The following is a 21,733-nucleotide window of genomic DNA, read 5'->3' as shown; positions in this document are numbered from 1 at the left end:
TGTATAACCTTGTAAATAATACAATGTTTCCATAGAGGAGTCGAATAATGGAACACCCAATATTGTCCATTGTAGGGATTGTAATAAAATAAAATAAAAATAATACAACAAAATAAATTAAATACTGGGGCCTCCAGAGTGGCACAGTGGTCTGAGGCACTGCATCGCAGTGCTAGAGGCGTCACTACAGACCCGGGTTCGATCCCGGACTGTATCACAACCGGCCGTGATCGGGAGTCCCATAGGGCGGCGCACAATTGGTCCAGTGTCGTCCAGGTTAGGGGAGGGTTTGGCCGGGGTGGGGCTTTACTTGCCTCATCGCGCCCTAGTGACTTCTTGTTGCGGGCTGGGCGCCTGCAGGCTGACCTCGGTCGTCAGTTTCCTCCGACACATTGGTGCGGCTGGCTTCCGGGTTAAGCGGGTGGGTGTTAAGAAGCGTGGTTTGGCGGTTCATGTTTCGGAGGACGCATGACTCGACCTTTGCCTCCCGAGCCCGTTGGGGAGTTGCGGCGATGAGACAAGATCGTAATTGTGGAGAAAAAGGGGGTAAAACAATAATTTAAAAAATACAACTACACTATACCATTCAACATAGGGAATGTTGTAAAATAATTACTAATCGACTTTCTATTCATAGTATTTATAAATATATAAAAGACAGCATTAGAATAAATTATACAGCTTCAAATATAAGGAACTGGTAGGAATCAACATGGTAGGGATAAAAACACAGCAAAGAGAGGACATAGAAGGCACAGTCTGTGGGTATGTGTAGGTGTATTGTGATGGAAGGTGGGGTGTGTGTTTTTGTGTTTGGAAAAGTGTGGAGTTAAGTGAGTGAAAAATAAAAATGGTTGCAAATGCCAGAGCCCATGTGTGTCTGTCTGCGAGCAGGAGTTGTGACAGAGAGAGCTTTCAATTTTGTGCAGATATGGGATATACATTTGAAAATTAACTATACATTTTATTTATTTATTTATTGTCCTATCATGATGGAACGGTCCCCAACCCTATACCCTAGACACCCACATGAGCGACCCACACCCTAAGGAGAAGTCCTTATCTGTTTTATAGGCCTACTGCAAGTTGCCTATACACAGCCAAGACAGAAAGATAAACGTGGTCAGAGACCCACTAAAGCAGCACTGCCCCCTCAAGAGTCTGAGCCTGCCTGGCAGGGTTGGTCCAACAAAGCCAAAGTCCTCGGATGGGTGAGCATTATATACAAGGAGTTTCTCAAAGCTGCTAATGAGAACCTTGATGACCTTGTCCCTAGCCGGTGGGAATTTCGGTGGGGTGCCCCCACCCAGGTAGTGGTCCACACCCACCCAGGTAGTGGTCCACCCCCACCCAGGTAGTGGTCCACCCACACAGACAGTGTGGTGAAGAAGGCACAACATCTCTTCAACGTCAGGAGGCTGAATACATTTGGCCTGTCACCTAAAACCCTCACAAACTTTTACAGATGCACAATTGAGAGCATTATGTCGCCCACAACCGCAGGGCTCTCCAGAGGGTGGTGCGGTCTACACAACGCATCACCGGGGGCAAACTACCTTCCCTCCAGGACACCTACAGCACCCGATGTCACAGGAAGGCCAAAAAGATAATTAAGGACAACTACCCCGCTATCATCCAGAAGGTGAGGTCAGTACAGGTGCATCAAAGCTGATACCGGGAGACTGAAAAACAGCTTTTATCTCAAGGCCATCTGACTGTTAAACAGCCATCACTAGCACACAGGCGCTGCTGCCTACATACAGACTTGAAATTCACTGGCCACTTTAATAAATGGAAGACTAGTCACTTTAATAATGCCACTTTAATAATGTTTACAAATCTTTCATTGCCCATCTCATATGTATATACTGTATTCTATACTATCTATTGCATCTTAGGCTATGCTGCTCTGACAATGACATTGCTCATCCATATATTTCTATATTGTTGTTCCATTCCTTTTCTTAGATTTATGTGTATTAGAAATTTGTTGTGGAACTGTTAGAAATTACTTACTAGATATTACTGCACTGTCGGAACTAGAAGCACAAGTATTTCGCTACACTTGCAATAACATCTGCTAACCATGTGTATGTGACCAATACATTTTATTTTAGTTAGATTTTGATGCTGGCAACACTACTGCAGTGACCCATGGGGATGGGGTCACACTCTGACAATCAGAGAGGGGGGAAATTATTGTGGCCCTGGTGGCACAAAATAATCAAAAGGTCTGACTGCACAGAGATACTAGGGATAATGGTCACAATGGGGGACCAGAGTGTGTGTGTTTCAGGATAGGGGGGATCTGAGCTCCATCAGCTAGGACTTGACATTGGTTAAGCAAATCTCCCCATTCTTGCTCAATAATTGCCTGCCTTCTCAAAAAGTGTATATGCATTCGCACATCAAGTCTTCTCTTGAGTTGGTCTCGGGGATGGAACAACTGTTAAAAATTTGAGCTTGTGGTTATAATAATAATAATATGCCATTTAGCAGACGCTTTTATCCAAAGCGACTTACAGTCATGCGTGCATACATTTTTGTGTATGGGTGGTCCCGGGGATCGAACCCACTACTTTGGCGTTACAAGCGCCGTGCTCTACCAGTTGAGCTACAGAGGACCTCCCCACCCTTCCCCCTGGTTGTTTGAGGGGGAAGGGTGGGGATTGTGTATGAGTGTGTGTGTGTGTGTGTGTGTGTGTGTGTGTGTGTGTGTGTGTGTGTGTGTGTGTGTGTGTGTGTGTGTGTGTGTGTGTGTGTGTGTGTGTGTGTGTGTGTGTGTGTGTGTGTGTGTGTGTATCCCACATCTGTTACAATGGGGTAATGATGTTAGGGACAATACAGGATGAATCACAATGCTTGTTTGCCTAAATAAGAATTGCTTGCCAAAAATGTAATTTTTGTAATGACAATCCTGGTTATAGGTAACAATCCTTCGTATGAACTACCTACATTATTACACATATTATTCATAAATTAAGATGTGCAATATTTTTTAATATACAGTACCAGTCAAAAGTTTGGACACACCTACTCTATCAAGGCTTTTTCTTAATTTTTACTATTTTCTGCATTGTAGAATAGTAGTGAAGACATCAACACTATGAAATTACACATATGGAACCATGTTTTAACCAAAAAAAGTGATAAACTATTCCAAATATATTTTATATTTGAGTTTCTTCAAAGTAGCCACACTTTGCCTTGATGACAGCTTTGCACACTCTTGGCATTCTCTCAACCAGCTTCATGAGGTAGTCACCTGGAATGCATTTCAATTAACAGGTGTGCCTTCTTAAAAATTAATTTGTGGAATTTCTTTCCTTCTTAATGCGTTTGAGCCAATCAGTTGTGTTGTGACAAGGTAGGGGGGGTATACAGAAGATATCCCTATTTGGTAAAAGACCAAGTCCATACTGGCTTACCTTTATTTAACCAGGTAAGCCAGTTGAGAACAAGTTCTCATTTACAACTGCGACCTGGCCAAGATAAAGCAAAGCAGTGCGATAAAAACAACAACACAGAGTTACATATGGGATAAACAAAACATACAGTCAATAACACAATAGAAAATCTATATACAGTGTGTGCAAATGTAGTACGTTATGGAGGTAAGGCAATAAATAGGCCATAGTGCAAAATAATTACAATTTAGTATTAACACTGGAATGATAGATGTGCAGAAGATGATGTGCAAATAGAGATACTGGGGTGCAAATGAGCAAAACAAATAACAATATGGGGATGAGGTAGTTGGGTGGGCTAATTACAGATGGGCTGTGTACAGGTGCAGTGATCACTAAGCTGCTCTGACAAATGATGCTTAAAGTTAGTGAGGGAGATAAGAGTCTCCAGCTTCAGAGATTTTTGCAGTTCGTTCCAGTCATTGGCAGCAAAGAACTGGAAGAAATGGCAGCCAAAGGAGGTGTTGGCTTTGGGGATGACCAGTGAGATATACCTGCTGGAGCGCCTACTACGGATGGGTGTTGCTATGGTGACCAATGAGCTAAAATAAGAAAGGGAATTGCCTAGCAGTGATTTATAGATGACCTGGAGCCAGTGGGTTTGGCGACGAATATGTATTGAGGGCCAGCCATCGAGAGCGTACAGGTCACAATGGTGGGTAGTATATGGGGCTTTGGTGACAACATGGATGGCACTGTGTTAGATTACATCCAATTTGCTGAGTAGAGTGTTGGAGGCTATTTTGTAAATTACATCGCCGAAGTCAAGGATCGGTAGGATAGTCAATTTTATGAGGGCATGTTTGGCAGCATGAGTGAAGGAGGCTTTGTTGTGAAATAGGAAGCCGATTCTAGATTTCACTTTGGATTGGAGATGCTTAATGTGAGTCTGGAAGGACCAGACACCTAGGTATTTGTAGTTATCCACATATTCTAGATCAGACCCGCCGAGAGTAGTGATTCTAGTCGGGCGGGGGGGTGCAAGCAGCGTTCGATTGAAGAGCATGCATTTAGTTTTACTAGCGTTTAAGAGCAGTTGGAGGCTACGGAAGGAGTGCTGTATGGCATTGAAGCTCGTCTGCGTAGAGGTGGATCTGAGAGTCACCAGCAGCAAAAGCGACATCATTGATATATACAGAGAATAGAGTCGGCCCGAGAATTGAACCCTGTGGAACCCCCACAGAGACTGCCAGATGTCCAGACAACAAGCCCTCTGATTTGATACACTGAACTCTATCTGAGAAGTAGTTGGTGAACCAGGCGAGGCAGTCATTTGAGAAACCAAGGCTGTTTAGTCTGCCAATAAGAATGCAGTGATTGACAGAGTCGAAAGCCTTGGCAAGGTCGATGAAGATGACTGCATAGTACTGTCTTTTATCGATCACAGTTATAATATCGTTTAGGACCTTGAGCGTGGCTGAGGTGCACCCATGACCAGCTCAGAAATGCATAGCGGAGAAGGTACGGTGGGATTCGAAATGGTCGGTGATCTGTTTGTTAACTTGGCTTTTAAATACTTTTGAAAGGCAGGGCAGGATGGATATAGGTCTGTAACAGTTTGGATCTAGAGTGTCACCAACTTTGAAGAGGGGGATGAACGCGGCATCTTTCCAATCTCTGGGGATCTCAGACGATACGAAAGAGAGGTTGAACAGGCTGGTAATAGGGGTTGCGACAATGTCGGCGGCTAATTTTTTGGTCCAGATTGTCTAGCCCAGCTGATTTGTAGGGGTCCAGATTTTGCAGCTCTTTCAGAACATCTGCTATCTGAATTTGGGTGAAGGAGAAGCGGGAGTGGGGGGGCATGGGCATGGGCAAGTTGCAGCAGAGGGTGCAGAGCTGGTGGCTGGGGTAGGGGTACACAGGTGGAAAGCATGGCCAGCCATAGCAAAATGCTTGTTGAAATTTTCGATTATCGTAGATTTATTGGTAGCGACAGTGTTTCCTAGCCTCAATGCAATGGGCAGCTGGGAGGAGGTGCTCTTATTCTCCATGGACTTTACAGTGTCCCAAAACCTTTTGGAGTTAGTGTTACAGGATGCACATTTCTGTTTGAAAAAGCTAGCCTTTGGTTTCTTAACTGATTTTGTATATTGGTTCCTGACTTCCCTGAAAAGTTGCATATCGCAGGGGCTGTTCGATGCTAATGCAGTACGCCACAGGATGTTTTTGTGCTGGTCAAGGGCAGTCAAGTCTGGGGTGAACCAGGGGCTATATCTGTTCTTAGTTCTGAATTTTTTGAATGGGGCATGCTTATTTAAGATGGAGAGGAAAGCACTTTTAAAGAACAACCAGGCATCCTCTACTGACGGAATGAGGTCAATATCCATCCAGGATACCCGGGCCAGGTCAATTAGAAAGGCCTGCTCGCTGAAGTGTTTGACAGTGATGAGGGGTGGTCGTTTGACCGCGGACCCATTGCGGACGCAGTCAATGAGGCAGTGATCACTGAGATCTTGGTTGAAGAAAGCGGAGGTGTATTTAGAGGGTAAATTAGTCAGGATGATATCTAAGAGGGTGCCCATGTTAACGGATTTAGGGTTGTACCTGGTAGGTTCCTTGATATTTTGTGTGAGATTGAGGGCATCTAGTTTAGATTGTAAGACGGCCGGGGTGTTAAGCATATCCCAGTTTAGGTTATCAAGCACTACAAACTCTGAGGATAGATGAAGGGCAATCAATTCACATATGGTGTCCAGGGCACAGCTCGGGGCTGAGGGTGGTCTGTAGCAAGCGGCAACAGTGAGAGACTTATTTCTGGAAAGGTGGATTTTTAGAAGTAGAAGCTCAAACTGTTTGGGCACAGACCTGGATAGTATGATAGAGCTCTGCAGGCCATCTCTACAGTAGATTGCAACTCCGCCCCCTTTGGCAGTTCTATCTAGATGGAAAATGTTGTAGTTGGGAATGGACATTTCTGAATCTTTGGTGGCCTTCCTAAGCCAGGATTCATACACTGCTAGAACATCAGGGTTGGCGGAGTGTGATAACGCATTGAATAACTCAAATTTAGGGAGGAGGCTTCTGATGTTAACATGCAAGAAACCAAAGCTTTTGCGGTTACAGAAGTCAACAAATGATAGCGCCTGGGGAGTAGGAGTGATACTGGGGGCTACAGTGCCTGGGTTAACCTCTACATCCCCAGAGGAACAGAGTAGGAATAGAATAAGGATACGGCTAAAGGCTTTAAGAACTGGTCTTCTAGTGCGTTGGCTACAGAGAATAAAAGGGGCAGATTTCCGGGCATTTTTTAATAGATTTAGGGCATTATGTACAGACAAGGATATGGAAGGATATGAGTACAGTGGAGGTAAACCTAAGCGTTGGGTAACGATGAAAGAGATATTATCACTGAAGGCACCGATTGACCCGGTCTCCGCGTGTGTGGGGGGTGGGACAAAGGAGCTATCTGAGGCAGGTTGAGCGGGACTGGGGGCTCTACAGTGAAAAAGTACAGTAGGAACTAACCGAAACAGCAATAGGCAAGGCATATTTACATGGGAGAGAGGCATAAAGCAATCACAGGTGTTATTCGAGAGAGCTAAGACAACAGCTGGTAATGGCGACAAAAGTTTGAGCTGAGGCTAAACAGATAAAATGGATGCGGTACCGTATAAAGGAACAGTCCAGCAGGCATCAGCTGTGTAGCTGAGTGATCATAAGGTCCAATGAAAATCAATAGCTGAGTCTGTGAGCAGTTCAGTGGCTGCTACGGCACAGGTGAGCAGGAGGCATCGCTGTTGATTGCGTGTGCTAGCGGGCCGGGGCTAGCAGATGGATCTTCGTGGTCGTCACAACGGGAAGCCTGTTGAAACCACATCAGACGATTACGTCGGCAGACCAGTCGTGATGGATCGGCGGGTCTCCCTGTCAACACTAGGAGGTCCCGTCCGGTTAACAGAGAGGTAGATAGCCGGGAGATGGGCCTGGCTCGAGGCTAGCTCAAGGCTAACTGGGGCTTGCTTCTGGACAGTGGTGATTAGCCAACAACAACAACAACAGCCATTCGGTTGCAGCTAGCTAGTTGCGATGATCCAGTGTTGAAGGCCAGTGATTCAGTGATTCCGGCAGAAAATCCGATATGCTATGGCTCGATAGCGCGATGTGCAGACTGGCCGGTAATTAGCCAGAGCTGGCTGGTAGGTAGTGCAGGCCACGGACAATGGTGAAGACCGCTAACGGTGGTTAATAGCAGGTAGCTAGTTAGCTGGCTAGCTGGCTAGTTTCAGCCGGATGTTCTAGATAAGAAGATATAAAGAAATAACAGAATCCGTTCCACAGTGGGTGAGGCGGGTTGCAGGAAAGTATATTTAATTAAAGGATGGAAAGTGAGATTGACAAATACATACGAAAAAAAAAAAAAAAAAAAAAAAGAACAAGCTATTTACATGAGGACACTACAGGAAACACGACCACACTGCTACGCCATCTTGGACAATGACAAATAAGCAAAGAGAAATTACAGTCCATCATTACTTTAAGACATGAAGGTCAGTCAATACGGAACATTTCAAGAACTTTGAAAGTTTCTTCAAGTGCAGTCGCAAAAACCATCAAGCGCTATGATGAAACTGGCTCTCATGAGGACCGCCACAGGAAAAGAAGACCCAGAGTTACCTGCTGCAGAGGATAAGTTCATTAGAGTTACCAGCCTCAGAAATTGCAGCCCAAATAAATGATTCACAGAGTTCAAGTAACAGACACATCTCAACATCAACTGTTCAGAGGACACTGCGTGAATCAGGCCTTCATGGTTGAATTGCTGCAAAGAAACAGGACAATGACCCAACACACCTGCAGGCTGTGTAAGGGCTATTTTACCAAGAAGGAGAGCGATGGAGTGCTGCATCAGATGACCTGGTCTCCACAATTACCCGACCTCTTACTAATTGAGATGGTTTGGGATGAGTTGGACCTCAGAGTGAAGGAAAAGCAGCCAACAAGTGCTCAGCATATGTGGGAACTCCTTCAAGACTGTTGGAAAAGCATTCCAGGTGAAGCTGGTTGAGAGAATGCCAAGAGTGTGCAAAGCTGTCATCAAGGCAAAGGGTGGCTATTTGAAGAATCTCAAATATAAAATATATTTTTATATTTTAAACACTTTTTGGGTTACTACATGATTCCATGTGTTATTTCATAGCTTTGATGTCTTCACTATCATTCTACAAGGTAGAAAATAGTAAAAATAAAGAAAAACCCTTGAATTAATAGGTGTGTCCAAACTTTTGACTGGTACTGTATATTTATTTTAAATAACTGCATACAATAAAATCGAGGTGAGTGCGGTGGAAATGCTTTTGGCAGTTAATCTGCTTCTGTTCTGTAGGTGGCACTGTGTGCTCTTTTTAAAGGATGGGTCTCAATCTCTCAATGTTCCTAGGATACAGGTGGACAGGGGTGGTCTGCCAGTCCGTGGGGAGAACAATTGGAGGTTTACTCAGTAGCAATGCAAATACCATGGTATTTGGCTATATGGACACTCAATCATTATGGTAATTTTTAATTGTAAGTTTACAAACATATATTATGATAAATAAAATGTAAACTTGTATCTCATTATGGTAAATGGTGAAATAAGTATAGCCAGTTATAATTGTAATGGCATAGTAGATAATAAGAAAAGATTATCAGTATTTTCCTGGCTAAAAGAGAAGGAATATACAGTCGTGGTCAAAAGTTTTGAGAGTGACACAAATACTAATTTTCACAAAGTCTGCTGCCTCAGTTTTGATGATGGCAATTTGCATATACTCTAGAATGTCATGAAGAGTGATCAGATGAATTGCAATTAATTGCAAAGTCCCTCTTTGCCATGAAAATGAACATAATCCCATTTCCACTGCATTTCAGCCCTGCCACAAAAGGACCATGTCAGTGAGATCACTCTGTCATGTTGATTGAGTTAGAATAACAGACTGGAAGCTTTAAAAGGAGGGTGGTGCTTGAAATCATTGTTCTTCCTCTGTTAACCATGGTTACCTGCAAGGAAACACGTGCCGTCATCATTGCTTTGCACAAAAATGGCTTCACAGGCAAGGATATTGCTGCTAGTAAGATTGCACCTAAATCAACCATTTATCGGATCATCAAGGACTTCAAGGAGAGAGGTTCAATTGTTGTGAAGAAGGCGTCAGGGCGCCCAAGAAAGTCCAGCAAGCGCCAGGACCATCTTCTAAAGTTGATTCAGCTGCGGGATCGGGGCACCACCAGTGCAGAGCTTGCTCAGGAATGGCAGCAGGCAGGTGTGTGTATCTGCACGCACAGTGGGGCGAAGACTTTTGGAGGATGGCCTGGTGTCGAGAAGGGCAGCAAAGAAGCCACTTCTCTCCAAGAAAAACATAATGGACAGACTGATATTCTGCAAAAGGTACAGGGATTAGACTGCTGAGGACTGGGGTAAAGTCATTTTCTCTGATGAATCCCCTTTCCGATTGTTTGGGGCATCCGGAAAACACCTTGTCCGGAGAAGACAAGGTCAGCGCTACCATCAGTCTTGTGTCATGCCAACAGTAAAGCATCCTGAGACCATTCATGTGTGGGGTTGCTTCTCAGCCAAGGGAGTGGGCTCACTCACAATTTTGCCTAAGAACACAACCATGAATAAAGAATGGTACCAACACATCCTCTGAGAGCAACTTCTCCCAACCATCCAATAACAATTTGGTGACGACCAACCATGAGGCAAAAGTGATAACTAAGTGGCTTGGGGAACAAAACATCAACATTTTGGGTCCATGGCCAGGAAACTCCCCAGACCTTAATCCTGTTAAAAACTTGTGGTCGATCCTCAAGAGGCGGGTGGACAAACAAAAACCCACAAATTCTGACAAACTCCAAGCATTGAATGGGCTGCCATCAGTCAGGATGTGGCCCAGAAGTTAATTGACAACATGCCAGGGCGGATTGCAGAGGTCTTGAAAAAGAAGGGTCAACACTGCAATATTGACTCTTTGCATAAACTTAATGTAATTGTCAAAAAAAGCCTTTGACACTTATGGAATGCTTGTAATTATACTTCAGTATACCATAGTAACATCTGACAAAAATATCTTAAAACACTGAAGTAGCAAACTTTGTGAAGACCAATACTTGTGTCATTCTCAAAACTTTTGACCATGACTGTACAGTATACAGAACAAAAATACAGTTAATACAAGGAAATCAGTCAATTGAAATAAATGAATTAGGCCCTAATCTATGGATTTCACATGACTGGGCAGGGGCGCAGCCATGGGTGGGCCTGGGAGGGCATAGGCCCACCCACTTGGGAGACAGTCCCACACACTGGGGAGCCAGGCCCAGCCAATCAGAATGAGTTTTTCCTCACAAAAGGGCTTTATTACAGACAGAAATACCCAGTTTCATCAGCTGTCCGGGTGGCTGGTCTCAGATGATCCCTCAGGTGAAGAAGCCGGATGTGGAGGTCCTAGGCTGGTGTGGTTATACGTGGTCTGCGGTTGTGAGGCCAGTTGGACGTACTGCCAAATTCTCTAAAACAGCGTTGGATGCGGCTTATGGTAGAGAAAGGAACATTACATTCTCTGGCAACAGCTCTGGTGGACATTCCTGCAGTCAGCATGCCAATTGCATGCTCCCTCAAAATTTGAGACATCTGTAGCATTGTGTTGTGTGACAAAACTGCACATTTTAGAGTGGCCTTTTATGGTCCCCAACGTAAGGTGTACCTGTGTAATGATCATGCTGTTTTATCAGCTTCTTGATATGCCACATCTGTCAGGTGGATGGATTATCTTGGCAAATAAGAAATGCTGAATAACATGGATGTAAACATGGGCAGAACATTTGAGAGAAATAAGCTTTTTGTGCATATGGAACATTTCAGGGATCTTTTATTTCAGCTCATGAAACCAAGACTTTACATGTTGCGTTTATATTTTTGTTTAGTAGAATATTTATTGTTTACAGGAAACTCATTCATTAATCTATACGGTCCAAATAATGATGATCCACACTACTTTGAAAAAATATATAATAATTTATCAAGCCTACAAACTCTATTATTATGGTGGGAGATTATAATACCGTTTTAAATACCTCAATGGACCGTAAAGGAAATCACACTACAAACTATCACCCTTATGCACTTAAGGAAATCACGAATATCATCATATATTAGATCTAGTGGATATATGGAGGCTTAAATATCCTTACCTAGTGAGATATACATGCGGAAGCTCAATCAATCTAATCGTCTTGACTACTTTGTTATGTCATTCTCGCTGGCACCAAAAGTTAAGAAAGTGTTGATAGGGGACAGAAAGCGGTGAAACCATCAAATAATTGGCTTATACATTACTCTTACAGAATTTCCACATGGGCGAGGATATTAGAAATTTAACCAAAGCCTATTGGATGACAACTTGTTTTTAACCAGGACATAATAATTCATAACTGACTTTTCCCCGACATAATATAGGTACAGCAGATCTCCTTAATATATGGGACATAAATGTGCCTTTAGAGGCCATGCAATTCAATAATCATCTTCAGCAATTTGGGTCAAAATAATTAATATTAACAAAGGAAATAGAGGGACTAACAGTCCAGAAAGATACAAATAAAAACTGTACCATAGAGGCACAGAATACGTTAGAGGAAAAACTAACTTATTCAAGAAAGATCAAGCGTTGCGTCGTGCCTGGACACAGCTCTTAGCCGTGATATATTGGCCATATACAGTGGGGGGAAAAAGTATTTAGTCAGCCACCAATTGTGCAAGTTCTCCCACTTAAAAAGATGAGAGAGGCCTGTCATTTTCATCATAGGTACACGTCAACTATGACAGACAAATTGAGGAAAATAAATCCAGAAAATCACATTGTAGGATTTTTAATTAATTTATTTGCAAATTATGGTGGAAAATAAGTATTTGGTCACCTACAAACAATCAAGATTTCTGGCTCTCACAGACCTGTAACTTCTTCTTTAAGAGGCTCCTCTGTCCTCCACTCGTTACCTGTATTAATGGCACCTGTTTGAACTTGTTATCAATATAAAAGACACCTGTCCACAACCTCAAACAGTCACACTCCAAACTGCACTATGGCCAAGACCAAAGAGCTGTCAAAGGACACCAGAAACAAAATTGTAGACCTGCACCAGGCTGGGAAGACTGAATCTGCAATAGGTAAGCAGCTTGGTTTCAAGAAATCAACTGTGGGAGCAATTATTAGGAAATGGAAGACATACAAGACCACTGATAATCTCCCTCGATCTGGGGCTCCACGCAAGATCTCACCCCGTGGGAGTCAAAATGATCACAAGAACGGTGAGCAAAAATCCCAGAACCACACGGGGGACCTAGTGAATGACCTGCAGAGAGCTGGGACCAAAGTAACAAAGCCTACCATCAGTAACACACTACGCCGCCAGGGACTCAAATCCTGCAGTGTCAGACGTGTCCCCCTGCTTAAGCCAGTACATGTCCAGACCCGTCTGAAGTTTGCTAGAGTGCATTTGGATGATCCAGAAGAGGATTGGGAGAATGTCATATGGTCAGATGAAACCAAAATATAACTTTTTGGTAAAAACTCAACTCGTCGTGTTTGGAGGACAAAGAATGCTGAGTTGCATCCAAAGAACACCATACCTACTGTGAAGCATGGGGGTGGAAACATCATGCTTTGGGGCTGTTTTTCTGCAAAGGGACCAGGACGACTGATCCGTGTAAAGGAAAGAATGAATGGGGCCATGTATCGTGAGATTTTGAGTGAAAACCTCCTTCCATCAGCAAGGGCATTGAAGATGAAACGTGGCTGGGTCTTTCAGCATGACAATGATCCCAAACACACCGCACGGGCAACGAAGGAGTGGCTTTGTAAGAAGCATTTCAAGGTCCTGGAGTAGCCTAGCCAGTCTCCAGATCTCAACCCCATAGAAAATCTTTGGAGGGAGTTGAAAGTCCGTGTTGCCCAGCGACAGCCCCAAAACATCACTGCTCTAGAGGAGATCTGCATGGAGGAATGGGCCAAAATACCAGCAACAGTGTGTGACAACCTTGTGAAGACTTACAGAAAATGTTTGACCTGTGTCATTGCCAACAAAGGGTATATAACAAAGTATTGAGGAACTTTTGTTATTGACCAAATACTTATTTTCCACCATAATTTGCAAATAAATTCATAAAAAATCCTACAATGTGATTTTCTGGATTTTTTTATTTCTCATTTTGTCTGTCACAGTTGACGTGTACCTATGATGAAAATTACAGGCCTCTCTCATCTTTTTAATTTGGAGAACTTGCACAATTGGTGGCTGACTAAATACTTTTTTACCCCAAGGTATCACAAACCCCTGAGGTGCCTTTTTGCTATTATAAACAGGTTACCAACATATACCACGGCTATCAGCCAATCAGCATTCAGGGTTTGAACCACCCAGTTTATAATATAAAAATAAAGTGAGCTGGATGGAATATGGGGAAAAATGCACCATTTTTTTATTTTTATCTTTAACATAGAAATGTTACCAAAAATAATTTACTGAAACGTCTTAGAAATGACAGTCACCAAATGATATTTTGAAAGAGGAACAAAGTACTTTCAGCATATGTTTTCGTTTCAGTCTCCTCCATCTCCACTAACCAAAGTTAATTGTAAGGATATTGTTTCTATTACTAATGTAAAATTAACAGCTGTACAGAAAGACTCATGTGAAGGCCAAATTACAGAGGATGAACTTCTTGACGCAATTAAAGCATTTAAGTCCAGGAAAACTACAGGGCTGGATGGCATACCAGTTGAGGTATACCAAACCTTTTTTGATGTACTCAGAGGACCGTTATTAGCATGTTTTAACCACTCCTATAAAATGGTAGATTATCAGATACTCAACAAGAAGGTCTGATTTCATTATTACTGAAACAGGAGCCAAGTGGTAAATATAAAGATCCAGTCCATTAAAAGAATTGGAGGCCCCTTACACTTCAGTGTTGTGATGCAAAAATTCTAGCAAAATGCATAGGGCATAGAATTAAAGAGGTATTGTCAGATATTATTCATCCTAATCAGACAGGTTTTTTAAATGGACGATACTTTGGAGATAATATAAGACAAGTACTGGAAACAACAGAACAATATGAAAAATCTGGGAAACCAGGCCTGGTATTCATTGCTGACTTTGAAAAGGCTTTTGATAAAGTATGACTGGAATTTATAGACACTGTGCATTCGGAAAGTATTCAGACCCCTTCAGTTTTTCACATTTTGTTACATTACAGCCTTATTCTAAAAAAAAACTATTTTTAGTATCCCTCATGAATCTATACACAATAACCAAAGATGAGAGGAGAAAGTAAAGGGATTGGTCAGTAATAGAAGATAATGTATGGAGAGGAAGGGGTGAAGAAGAGGAGGATGAAAGGGGTAGAAAAAGATGGACTGATCGGAAGGTGGGTTAAAAGAGTGATGGCCAGAAAAAGAGAAGTAAGGGGGAGGAAAGGAGGAGTAAGGGGGAGGGCAAGGAGAGAGAAGAGCAGAGGAGGAAAGTGCATGTTATTACAGAAATTAAGAGGTCAGGGCTAAGAGATGAATTCATGAATAGGTGCTTAAGGAAGAGGAATTGCAGTCATATCGAATAATAGATTATGGAGGTACTGTATAACAACGATGAACTGAAATCAAAGGAGAATGACAACAATGGAAATGTGGGGAGAGTTACATAATAATCATAGTGTGATGAGGAAGAATGAAAACGTTAAAGTTGAAAAAGTAAAATGAAATAGTTGAACAAGTGTATGGCATACAAAAGGCTGGGGAGGTATGATGATGATGATGATGATGATGATGATGATGTTGAAAAGAGTCCTTACCATTGAAGTTTACCGCCCGGATGAAGATCAGTAGTTCCTTGCCGTCTATGTTGGCCATGCGTGGGCACAGGCCTGGGTACCCTGAGCAGAGCTCACGGTGCATGCGGTGTAGGGCTTGGGCCATGGCATAAACCGCGTCCATCACAAACTGTACCTTCCCCTCCTGTTCATAGGTTGAGTCACGACCCACCTTCTCCAGTCCTGGACAAGAGGAGAAAAACACCAACACAGTCATGTTGTTGACTGTCAATTCCCAAGTATTCGTACTTGGACTGAGTAGGTGTACATTTAAGAATAAGGCAGACAATACATAAGACTCCCACATTTGTGATCTATTCAATATGACTGTCCCTGACTTTTTCACACAGTCCTTGTGTAAATGATTACATCTCACAAAGGAATACAACATCTCACAATACATACAGTGCCTTCGGAAAGTATTCAGACCCCTTGAATTTTTCAACATTTTGTTATGTTACAGCCTTATTTAAAATTGATTAAAATTGTTATTTTTTCTCATCAATGGAGAGCATTGATGCACAGCTATTTTCAGGTCTCTCCAGAGATGTTTGATCGGGTTCCAGTCCGGGCTCTGGCTGGGACACTCAAGGACATTCAGAGACTTGTCCCGAAGCCACTCCTGCGTTGTCTTGGCTATGTGCTTAGGGTCATTGTCCTGTTGGATGGTAACCTTCGCCCCAGTCTGAGGTCCTGACCGCTCTGGAGCAGGTTTTCATCAAGGATCTCTCTGTACTTGCTCCGTTTATCTTTGCCTCGATACTGCCACCACCATGCTTCACCGTAGGGATGGTGCCAGGTTTCCTACAGACGCAACGATTGGCATTCAGGCCAGAGAATCTTGTTTCTCATGGTCTGAGAGTCCTTTAGGTGCCTTTTGGCAAACTCCAAGCGGGCTGTCATGTGCCTTTCACTGAGGAGTGGCTTCCGTCTGGCCACTCTACCATAAAGGCCTGATTGGTGGAGTGCTGCAGATATGGTTGTCCTTCTGGAAGTTTCTTCTGTCTCCACAGAGGAACTCTAGAGCTCTGTCAGAGTGACCATCGGGTTCTTGGTCACCTCCCTGACCAAGACCCTTCTCCCCCGATTGCTCAATTTGGCCGGACTGCCAACTCTAGGAGGAGTCTTGGTGGTTCCAAACATCTTCCATTTAAGAATGATGGAGACCACTGTGTTCTTGGGGACCTTCAATGCTGCAGACATTTTTTTGTACCCTTCCCCAGACTCCAATCAAGTTGTAGAAACATCTCAATGATGATCATGGAAAAAGGATGCGCCTGAGCTCAATTTCGAGTCTCAAAGCAAAGGCGCTGAATAATTATGTGAATAAGGTATTTCTGTTTTTTATGTTTCATACATTTGGAAACATTTCTAAAAACCTGTTTTCGCTTTGTCATTATGGAGTATTGTGTGTAAATCGCTGAGGTTTTTTATTTATTTAATCCATTTTAGAATAAGGCTGTAACGTAACAAAATGTGACTCTATGTCGCGGGTCACTACTTCAGAGCAGAGCCATTTGAACGTAAACGTTGTTTTTTTATCAAAATGCATTTTTTGGCAGAAAGGGCTTCTAGAACATGTCAACTTTCATGTGCCTTAATAACAAACTTGTATGCCATCTGTAAATACGAATATTTTTTTTTAATTACGAGCCAAGTTGGGTAAGCCACAGAAAAAGACAGCAACCTTCCCACTAGCCATGATTGGCCGAGATAATGAGTGGGCTGGACATGCCGAGAGAGGAGAAAGGATTGGTCTACCATATACAGTGAGGGAAAAAAAGTATTTGACCCCCTGCTGATTTGTACATTTGCCCACTGAAAAAAGAAATGAGCAGTCTATAATTTTAATGGTAGGTTTATTTGAACAGTGAGAGACAGAATAACAACAAAATAATCCAGAAAAACGCATGTCACAAATGTTATAAATTGATTTGTATTTTAATGAGGGAAATAAGTATTTGACCCTGCAGCGCCCGCAAGGTCCCCCTGCTCAAGAAAGCACATATACAGGCCCGTCTGAAGTTTGCCAATGAACATCTGAATGATTCAGAGGAGAACTGGGTGAAAGTGTTGTGGTCAGATGAGACCAAAATCGAGCTCTTTGGCATCAACTCAACTCGCCGTGTTTGGAGGAGGAGGAATGCTGCCTATGACCCCAAGAACACCATACCCACCGTCAAACATGGAGGTGGAAACATTATGCTTTGGGGGTGTTTTTCTGCTAAGGGGACAGGACAACTTCACCGCATCAAAGGCACGATGGACGGGGCCATGTACCGTCAAATCTTGGGTGAGAACCTCCTTCCCTCAGCCAGGGCATTGAAAATGGGTCGTGGATGGGTATTCCAGCATGACAATGACCCAAAACACACGGCCAAGGCAACAAAGGAGTGGCTCAAGAAGAAGCACATTAAGGTCCTGGAGTGGCCTAGCCAGTCTCCAGACCTCAATCCCATAGAAAATCTGTGGAGGGAGCTGAATGTTCGAGTTGCCAAACGTCAGGCTCGAAACCTTAATGACTTGGAGAAGATCTGCAAAGAGGAGTGGGACAAAATCCCTCCTGAGATGTGTGCAAACCTGGTGGCCAACTACAGGAAACGTCTGACCTCTGTGATTGCCAACAAGGGTTTTGCCACCAAGTACTAAGTCATGTTTTGCAGAGGTGTCAAATACTTATTTCCCTCATTAAAATGAAAATCAATTTATAAAATTTTTGACATGCGTTTTTCTGGATTTTTTTGTTTTTATTCTGTCTCTCAATGTTCAAATAAACCTACCATTAAAATTATAGACTGATCATGTCTTTGTCAGTTGCCAAACGTACAAAATCAGCAGGGGATCAAATACTTTTTTCCCTCACTGTAGCACGCTTCTGTCTATTTGATCTCGTCAGTATGTGTAGGTAATCCTGTCCAACGCTGCTTTTTTTATATATATAGTGTTGCTCTCCACTTTCTGGAGGATCGAGTTTTGAAATCAGTGGAATTAGAGTATGATAGCTAAAGAGATGGAGAAAACATCTGTATCCGGATTACATCTTCAAACTAAGGGCAACCATGGGCATCCGTGACAAGGAGACATGTCCATCATGCATAATGTATATGGGTAAAATAGTCTAGCTAACTACATTTTCAGATATTACACCTTTCTAATTTTGACAGCAGTGGTTTCATTTCAAGTTAAAGTGTGCTGTTAGCTAGCTAGCTAATGATAGCTGGCTGGCTCGCTAGCTAACGTTACGTGTATGATCTTATTATTCGTATCTCAGAGTCATTTGCTTGCTAACATTGAACCTGGTTGGTTAGCTACCTGCAGATTCATGCAGGGTAGTAACGTCATGAGTTGGGATTATGGTTAATTGTTTACCTAGCTAGCTAGCTACATGTCTTAACAAAAGACTCCAGTATGCAAGTAATCATTTCGGGTGCGTTTGTAAATTTAGTCTGAGTATGCCAGAGCGCAGAATAACTGATGAATTTACGAACGCACAACACCCCTTGAATATGGCCAGTGTCAGTAAACGTCGGCAAAAAAGCGTAATTAAATTGTTGCCAGCAGCACAGTTACAGTCACCAACTCTCTGGATTACATGAAAACAGCCTAACCAGCTCTGCTAGGGCAAGTAAAATGGTCATTGGGGTGTTCTCTCATTTGTGTAAAATGGTCAGTGGGGTGTTTCTCTCATTAAATGAGAGAACACCGCACTGACCATTTTACTCGCCATAGCAGAGCTGGTTAGGCTGTTTTCATGTTATCCAGAGGTAAACAATGAACCATAATCCCAATTTGTGTCTGGAAGTAGCAAGCAAGCTAGCCAATGTTAGCCAGTTAGCTTGGATGCTTGACTGCTGTCACACCCTGGCTCTGGGACTCATTATGTTGAGCCAGGGTGTGTGCATTCTATGTGTTCATGTTCTATGTTGGGTGTCTAGGTTGTCGATGTCTATGTTTGTATTGAGTGACTCCCAATCGGAGGTAACGAGTGTCAGCTGTCGGCTCGTTATCTCTGATTGGGAGCCATATTTAAACTGTGTGTCTTCACCTTGTGTTTGTGGGTTTTTGTTCCTTATGCGGTCAGTGTAACCGTGGACTTCACGAGTCGTGTTTTGTTTGTTATTTAGATACTTTAATATAATAAAGTCATGTTAATTTCACAAACGCTGCGCTTTTGTGACGATCCCGGCTGTCTGAGTCGGGTCCTGTCTGGTGACTAGTGTTCCTGTTCGTATCTCCAGTTTCCCGAGGGTTCGGGAACGCTCCGGGGAGCGCTCTTGTTTTCCGCACCTGCATCCCATCAGCAATCTGCACACCTGGTCCTGATCATCACCCTTCTTAGGCTCTGGCCCAACATCCAGTTCCTGCCGGATCGTTAGCCATGAACAGTATGTTTGTCAGCGTATCAGTCTCTGAGCCATTAGTGTTAGTTTTGTTGTTTTTGCACCTTTTTGACTTGCTGTGTACTGACCTCCGTTTTGTTCTGTCTGCAGTCACTCACCCGAACCTTCACCCAACCTCTGCCTGATGGTCGGCGGCTGCCGAGCCAGTACCGGACCAACCACTGCACCTCAACAACCCATCCACGCCACCCGCTCTGTTCCCTGGATTATTCAGCCTCACTCGGAATCTATTAATAAACACTCACCTTTGTCTCAACGTACCTTGTCCTGGTCTGCTTCTGGGTTCTGGCTTAGTTAACCGTGACAGAACGATCCGGCCAGTAATGAACCCAGCGGACCTGGACTCTGTTCGCCATGCCATTTCCCATCAGGAGAAGATGTTGGGACATCATAGCACGGTACTACAGGAGATCGCGTTGTCAGTTCGGAACCTTTCTACCGGTCTGACGGAGGTCCAGAACCAACGCAAGTGTCCGGTGGAGGATCCACTACCGGTTTCACCCATCTCGCCTGCCGCTTCTGAAGCTGTGTCCATCCGTGAGCCCAAGGTTCCGACGCCAGGATAAGTATGAGGGGAGCTGGGAAGATGCCGTTCCTTCCTTATGCAGTGTGGACTAGTGTTCGATCTACAGCCCTACTCTTATGCCACAGACAAGGCTAGGATAGCCTTTGTGATTGAGTCGCTGCGTGGTCGAGCGCTGGAGTGGGCTTCAGCCGTTTGGGAACGACAGGATCCCTGCATGGCTTCATACCAGGGGTTCACGGCCGAGATGAGGAAGCTCTTCGACCATTCCGTCCAGGGAGGGACGCAGCTAGGCGCCTGTTTTCGCCGCCAAGGAACTCGCAGCGTGGCCGACTTCGTGATCGGGAGTTCAAGACGTTGGCTGTGGAGAGTGGGTGGAACGAGGAGTCTCTGCAAGCGGCCTTTACCAGGGTCTGTCGGAGCAGCTCAAGGATGAGTTGATCTCCTATCCGGAGCCTAGTGACCTGGACAGCTTGGTAGCTTTGTCTATTCGGGTGATAATCGAGTCCGAGAGCGAAGGGAGGGAGAAGCAATGGGGTCCGTCCAATCGATCAGCTTCTCAGTTCCCAGTCGGGTCGGGTGGTGGACCAGAACGTCGATCATTCTCCACCACAATGGATTAGTGGAGAGGTCCTCTCTCCCGATTCTGAACCCATGCAAGTGGGGCGAGCACGGGTTAACCAAGGAGGAGCGTCAACATAGACGTAAGACCAACTGCTGCCTCTACTGTGTAGCTCGGGACATTACATCTCCACTTGTTCCCGGCGGTCGTCAAACTGCCCGGCTCGCTAAAGTTGGGAGGACTTTTAGCGAGCCAGTTTCAACCTCTCAGTACCTCTGTCAGACCCGTTTCCGGCTACCCTTGTGAACAGGAATCAGAGCTTAGCGCTTAACGCTTTTATCGATTCAGGTGCCGGTGGAAGCTTTCTTGATGCCGAAAGTTGGTGGAACAGCTGGGGCTTTCCAAGGCAGCAATTGCCGGAAGCCATTGAAGCGACCACTCTGAACGGCAGTAGTCTGGCACGTATCACGATGAGCGGACTGAACGTTAAGATGCGGTTGTCGGGAATCATTCTGAGATGATTTCATTCTTCATTCTGCCGTCTTCCCATGTTCCTCTGGTCCTTGGATACCCCTGGCTGAAGGAACACAATCCCACGTTCGATTGGGTGACGGGCAGGTAACGAGTTGGAGCCTTGATTGTCATGCTAACTGTCTCAAGACTGCCTGCCCCCATTCGGTTCCCAGTCAGGTGATTGAGGCTAAACCCCCTAGATTTGTCCCTGGTTCCCGAGACATATCACGATTTGGGGGGAAGTTTTCAGTAAGCAGAAGGCTCTGTCACTCCCTCCCCACCGACCATATGATTGTGCCATCAACCTGGTTCCTGGAGCTGTCTACCCCAAGGGGAAGGTTATACAGTATCTCCCGACCTGAAGTGAGGCGTTGGAGACCTACATCAAGGAGTCCCTAGCTGCTGGTCTCGTTCGTCCCT

The 21,733-nt window shown here is 44.0% G+C and overlaps 1 protein-coding gene across 1 annotated transcript in view; it reads right to left on the bottom strand.

The window, feature by feature from the left end:
- The window catches only part of LOC121532040 (metabotropic glutamate receptor 8-like), a gene marked incomplete at its 5' end in the record, with an annotated part of 53,336 nt that extends 37,838 nt beyond the window's left edge, over positions 1-15,498 (bottom strand). The window contains one exon of the mRNA XM_045218132.1: positions 15,298-15,498. Coding sequence (XP_045074067.1) covers positions 15,298-15,498 — 201 coding nt within the window. The remainder of the gene's footprint in view (positions 1-15,297) is intronic.
- Positions 15,499-21,733: the final 6,235 nt, after the last annotated feature.

The sequence above is a fragment of the Coregonus clupeaformis genome, unplaced genomic scaffold (assembly GCF_020615455.1).
Source record: "Coregonus clupeaformis isolate EN_2021a unplaced genomic scaffold, ASM2061545v1 scaf1392, whole genome shotgun sequence".
Taxonomy (NCBI): Eukaryota; Metazoa; Chordata; class Actinopteri; order Salmoniformes; family Salmonidae; genus Coregonus; species Coregonus clupeaformis.
Note: the sequence above shows the minus strand (reverse complement) of the source record. Positions and strands in the feature narration are given on the sequence as shown.